Raw genomic sequence first — 6,000 nt, forward strand, 5'->3', positions numbered from 1 at the left:
AGCTGTGTCCACTGGCTGCCCAGGAAGACATCTCCCATCCACTGTGGTTTTCAGGGGCCGTAATTACATCCCTTTCTTTCCTCCCATCTTCTGAGACAACTGAGACGTGAGTAAAGGATGTTAGCTTTATTAGGATAAAAGCTTGACTGGAGAGGTGGCGTGGCCATAGCCATAGCCATGGCAGGCTTTGCAGGAAGTCCCGCCAGAATTAGACGCCCCCCGCCCCCGTCCCGTCACTGGTCCCTGCAGGGGCGGGCGCTGACCATGTCTTGGAAGAGAAAAGGGCACCCCATGCCGTGGGGCAGGCAGTCCCCCTGCAGGACTCCACAAGGTGCTGAGCTGAGCATTCTCGTCCATTCTTCCAAGGGTGGCTGCTCAGTGAGTCGTCCTCCCCTCAGGGGGTTTGCGGGGGAGAGACCAGGCCCGGAGCATCCCTCCAGTGAGGTCCTCCACGCGGAAACCAAAAGCAAGGGCAGTGGCCACTGCAGCCCCTCCACCCGTGGCTGTCAGAGCTCCGTGCGGACAGCGGCGCTGCCGTTCCAGGAACAGACCCCAAGCAGGGCTCCCGTGCGCATGCTTGGGACTCCTGCTGAGGAGGCCCCGCCAGAGAGGACAGGGGCTCCCCTCCCTGGTGGGGTTGGCAGCGCAAGTACGAGGTCAGGGGGAGCTAGGCCTGTGAGTGGCTGCAGGAGTAGCGAGCAGCCCTCACGAAAGGGCCCCTCACTCCCATCGGCGACTGCGGGCCCTGGGGTCCAGTCCAGTCTGGTACGTGCGGTATCAGACTCCTGCAGGTCTGTGTGGTGCCAGCTCTGGGCCAGGAAAAGAAGGTGCCGGGCGCTGGGGGAGGCCCTGTCCTCAGGGCATCGGCGCCCAGTCCACACGCCTGCCTGCCTGTCCGGCCTCCCGGGAACCAGGCCCTCACTCTCCGAGGCTGGGCCAGCCTTGCCCCTCCCCTGGGACTGCTGCATTTTGGGCTTCGGGTGAGCTTCACTGGGTGCACAGAGCCCAGCCTGGGCCCGTGTTTCCTGGTGCATCTCAGGGACACTCGGCCCCTGGGCGACTGTCACTGCCCTTGGTCCCAGCAGTGGGGCCCTTCTGATAGTCGGCGGCTCTCTGTGGGCTGTGTTTGGACTTGCTTTCACTGTGAAGTGGCGTTGCTTTAGTAGAATCACTCTGTTGATTTAAGCAGGTACCTGACTACTCCAGGTGTGAAAGGCCAGGAGCAGCCTTGTCTTCCCATTAGGGCTTCTTTTGGGGGGGTGGGGCGGGGGGAACCCTGTGGGACGAATGAGGGTGGGCATGGGCCGAGGGTCCTTGCTGGGATCAGTGGCAGAGCGGGCTGCCCCATCCCAGCAGGTGGGGTGGTGGTGGCAGCTTTTCAGGTGGGAACAGATGGAACTGGAGCTCCTCAGACTTGCCACGTCCAGAGACTAAGGAGGAAAGCAGGTCCCCCCCAGTGCACGGGTGTAGTGTAAAGCCGGGGTCAGCAAACCTTTTCTATAAAGGGCCGTTCAATCAATATTTTAGGCTTTGCAAAAGCAGCCGCAGGTACGGAGTACCAAGTGGGCGTGGCTGTGTTCCCATAAAACCTTATTTACAAAAACAGGCGTGGACTGCATGGGGACGGCCACACGTTCCAGCCTCTGGTTTGAAGGGGCCTGTGTGAGTACAGCATTCCCCGAAGTTTCTTCTTAACATCTTGGAAGTGTTGGAGAATTTTACGTGGTACCTAAACTTGGAAATGTCATTTTAAATTCTGCCTCCGTTTTAAATCCCTTATCAAGTGAAATTAAGCTTTCTCCTCCCCAGTCGTAGCATAAAGGGGTTCTCTAGAAGATGCCCCACATTCGCCTCAGGCGTTGGGCCCCTTCCCAGCCCACGCAGGGCGCTCAGAGGCCAAGGGGTGAGCAGTGCTGAGACAGAGCCTGCAGGTGGCCAAGCCCTGCGAGTTGGGCCCTGGGTCCATCGTGGTCAGGGGCCTTGCCCTGGATCCCGAAAGACCACACTGGCCTGGAGCCCAGCCTGACGGTGGCTGCCTCGCTGTTTTCCAGATGCCCATCCTTATCCCGTGCCATAGAGTGGTCTGCAGCAGCGGAGCCCTGGGCGGCTACTCTGGAGGCGTGGCTGTGAAAGAGTGGCTTCTGGCCCACGAAGGCGGCCCGGCGGGGAAACCGGCATGTGGAGGGGGCTCCCGTCCAGCGAGAACCTGGCACGGGGCCCTGGGTGGCGCCACCAGCTCCCAGCCTGCTGGCCAGGATTGAGTGTTTGTAGTAACAGCTCGCTGGGAGCACGGCGGGCGGCGGCACTGCCACATTAAAGGGGCTGGAGCCGTAGGGGTGCCGCGTGTCTGCTCCTTCTTTTCTACATTTTACGACAAAGTGAGTTCAGAGACTGGCCGCCGTGCGTCTAACTTGTTCCCTTCTCTCACACTGTCACTGTTCCATTTCTAATACTGTTAAGTCAGGGCTGAGACAGCGGGGGGCTGGCAAACATGAGGGCGACTGCCCCGGAAGGAGGGGGCATCCGGCGTCCACCCCCTGCGTGCTCCCCGCCTGCCCTCTCCTCTTGGCTGTTGAAGCTGCTGGGATGATGCTGCTGGAGAAGAGGGGACGGGCCCTGGAAACAGGTGCTTACTGAGATTCTCCAGCCTTATTCTTTCAACTGCCAGAAAGCGAATGCAGGATGCATCCACTGGGGGTCATGTCAGTGGAAAGAACATAACCGCTTGCCAGAAAGATTTGGGAAAACAAACAGCTCTTGGCGCATGGGCGTGGTTGAAATGGCACCCCTCTGAGGAATGGAGTCTATCCCAGCCTTTCTCTGGACAGAAGGTGACGAGGGATGCTGACCTCTCCTTCCTGACACCTGACGTCGAGCCTGGAAGTCCGGGGTCACACACGAAGGCGGGTCAGCTCTTGTCACCGACGGCAGAGAGGAGCGTCTCCAGCACCTGCCGGGCACACGGTCTGATACTTCAGTATCGTGTTGTCGCTTTAGCGTTATAATTGACTTATCCAAAAAGCGTAAGGGAAACTTGTAGCTCTGTTTGTGGCTAAATAATATGATGTATGGAGAAAATAAACCATGCCCAAGCGTTCGGTAGGATGCGGTGTCTTTGTCGAGGGTGCCTGCGACGGTGTAAACAGCAGGGAGGCCTGAGCACTTGTCACCGGAAACCTGCGTAAAGATGCAGCCCTGCACGCGTGCAGTTTGGGTGTACTGCGTATCTCATGGCACCTTAATATCAACAAAAGAGCAGGCACCTAACACACACAAACTAGGCTTTTCTCGCCAGTTTACAATTTATTGCCTCCCTTTCTTAGGTCAGCCAAGTTAATTCTGGATTTTTTCCCTCAAAAATAAAATATGACCATTTCCGCATTCTCTTCTGATTGTGGTCCTTCTCAGGACTTCGTGACGGCGGAGTCGCGCTCCTGAGGGAGCTGCGTAGATGTCTGATCTTCGGATGGGACCCTGAGTCTCCCTGCTGCGACCGTCCATTCTCACGGGGGCCCTCGGCTCGGCGAGCTGTGAGAATTGTGAGTGTCTCCACGTGCGAGCAGAGGGCCTGTTTCTCTGTCCCGATGTGTTGGGAGGACGAGTGGGGGACCTGGGGTGCCCTTCGCACTTGGGGGCTGTGAAGGTGGTTGGCTGCGTCTCGAATTGTGTAAGGAAAGTGCTTTGCTCCAGTGACTGACAGTCCCACGACCCCTCCTCTGCCCGGAACGGAAGCGCAGGCTGCGGCACCCGGCCCGGGGGCCTGGGTGCGGGGCTGTCTGTGCGCTTCCAGTAGAGGGCGCCACCGTGGTGCCCTGGGCGGCGCTGGGGAGCCCCGGCCCTGCTTCTGCTCAGCGACGGATTTGAAAGTGGGGTAGGGTAGAACTCCGATCCAGGTGCCCTGCTGCAGTCCCCGGAGCACGTGCCGTCCAGGCTGCCAGCAGGCGGGCAGGCCTCTCTGCGGTGCGGTCAGCCCTGAGGACACATCGCAGGCCCCATACCCTCTGCACACGGGCTGGGCCTCGGCCTGGAGAGTAGGCGTCCTTTAGGGGGACGGGGAACTCCCGCTGTGATCTCCAGATCCTCAGGCGGCCTCCAAGCGAGGGTCCCGGGCTGTGCAGCCTGCAAGGGCCCGGCCCGCCGGCGAAGCTGCCCGAGGGGACCCTGCAGCTCCGTGGCCTGGCGCCACCGGTTTCGGCTGCGCCCTTGGGGCCACACAAACCCTGCTCTTTTTCCTGCTTCCCGGGGCCTCCTCAGCCATCAGAACACGCTTGAGAGACGCCCCGGGCTCCCACTGGCAGAGCCGTCTCCCCAAGTGCGGGCCACGAACCGCTCCAGGGACAACGGGCTCCGAGAGGCCGCCTGGAGCCGCAGCCGCTGGAGGGGCAGCAGGTTTGTGAAAATGCAGAGGACGGGAAAGGCCCAGGGAAACACGAAAATATTTTCCCTGTGAAGAGAGATGTTGAAGCAAGGAGGCTGAGTCCTTTGGCCGCGGCCCCAGGTCCCCTCACGGGCGGGTTTCCCTCCATCCAGTGCCGGGCCTCGACCCGCCAGCACCAGACCTGCGGGGCAGCCACTCGGCCAGCGCGTGCTGTGTTTGCCGTTCCCGGACACCCGGGTCGTGAAAGATTCAGAAATAATATTTGTTTCTGCAGAAGCACGCGTGTAATGAAATAACTGCCTTTGACCACGCGGGAGGCTGGGCTGCGAAGGGTCATCGTGTTCTTCTCCTGGTGCTTTTCCCACGACGGGCAGGAGGGTCACGTAGACCCACTCGCTCGCCGCGTCTGAGGCTGCAGGGGAGTTGGACGCAACGGCAGAGCCTGACTCCCTGGCGTCCGAAGAAGAGGGGCTGGTGCTGCCGAGGGGCAGGGGAGGTGCAGGGAGGGGTCGGAGCCACTCGGGCAGCCAGGCCTCTGGGGAAGGGGGCGGGTCCACCGTGGAGGAAGTTGGTCGGGGTTTTTAACTCGAGTCCGCGCACAGCCAACACAGACAGCAGCCGGCCAGTGCGGCGTGGTCACTGCCTAGCAGCACTGTCGTCTCCAGCTCGAGTCTCTTCGGGTGCCCGTTCCCACCCAGGGCCTCGCGTTTCCACCCCGCATTCTTCCTTAGGCAGCACCTCTGCTCTGAGCAGCCAGGCATGTCCAGGGAGGGAGTCACTGTTCCTTAACCTGTTGTGAACAGCAGTGTCATCCCAGACCGAACTTCCTTAGAAGCGTCAGCGTGGGAGAGAACCGAGCAGGCGGGTGGCCCAAGAGCTCTGGGAAGCGGTGGCGTGGTCGGGTGGAGCCCGTGGGTTTAGGCGCTGCTCAGAGGAGCCCAGGGGGTGGGGAGCCCCGCTTGGCGTGTTTGTCCTGGCGCAGCCCAGGCAGGGCGCGCAGGCCCCGCTGGCCGCGTCCTCCGCACCCGCAGGCTCACCCGGGCTGCTGGCGCAGCTGCAGCTATGCCACAGGCAGCAGTGCCAGCTCGAGCCTCGGCCACCGTGAGAACAGGCAGGACGTCACAGCCGAGTCGGCGCAGACTGTCCACTTCACCTCAGAGCTTGCCCAGGACCTTAGTGCTGTTTTGATTTCAAGCTGCAATGGTAACAAGTTATCTTACCGTGGGGCGCACAGAAGGCTCCAGAGTCTGTTTTCTTTTACTCAGAAGAGTTTCCCAGAAGACCGGTCGGGAAGCTAAGCCTTTCCCTGTGGCCTCTGAGCTGGGACGCGCTTGGGCCTCCAGGTGCCTTGTCCGCTGGTAGGTTTTCTCACTGCCGTCCTGGCGGGGGGTCCTGGGGATGGGCACTTGGATGCCCTCGGTGAGGACTGAACTGTGTTTGGCCTCTCCCGGCCCAAACAGGGTTTTTCTTTCTTCTTCACGGGCATTTGATTGAAGTTTGTTTAGGGAGCTGAAGTTCACATCAATTTTACCTGTTATCAGTTTGAAAGACCCTGAGATTTAAATGGAACTCTGCCAAGCAACCCGTCTGTCTGTCTGAAGGAAACAGGGTGGCAGTTGAAA

The 6,000-nt window shown here is 60.3% G+C and overlaps 1 protein-coding gene across 8 annotated transcripts in view; it reads left to right on the top strand.

Annotated features, from left to right (window-relative positions):
- MGMT (O-6-methylguanine-DNA methyltransferase) overlaps window positions 1-4,901 on the top strand; it is a 285,152-nt gene extending 280,251 nt beyond the window's left edge. For 5 of the 8 annotated variants that reach the window (XM_022568447.2, XM_089898362.1, XM_089898360.1 and 2 more), the window contains one exon: window positions 2,052-4,901. In XM_022568447.2, the coding sequence (XP_022424155.1) occupies window positions 2,052-2,261 (210 nt within the window). In that variant the 3' untranslated portion in view covers window positions 2,262-4,901. The remainder of the gene's footprint in view (window positions 1-2,051) is intronic. The other 3 variants (XM_022568451.2, XM_089898361.1, XM_022568450.2) reach the window with 1 other exon arrangement.
- The last annotated feature ends 1,099 nt before the right edge of the window (window positions 4,902-6,000 follow it).

The sequence above is a fragment of the Delphinapterus leucas genome, chromosome 16, assembly GCF_059928025.1.
Source record: "Delphinapterus leucas isolate spDelLeu-1000000601 "Yukka" chromosome 16, BTC_Dleu_Yukka2, whole genome shotgun sequence".
Taxonomy (NCBI): domain Eukaryota; kingdom Metazoa; phylum Chordata; class Mammalia; order Artiodactyla; family Monodontidae; genus Delphinapterus; species Delphinapterus leucas.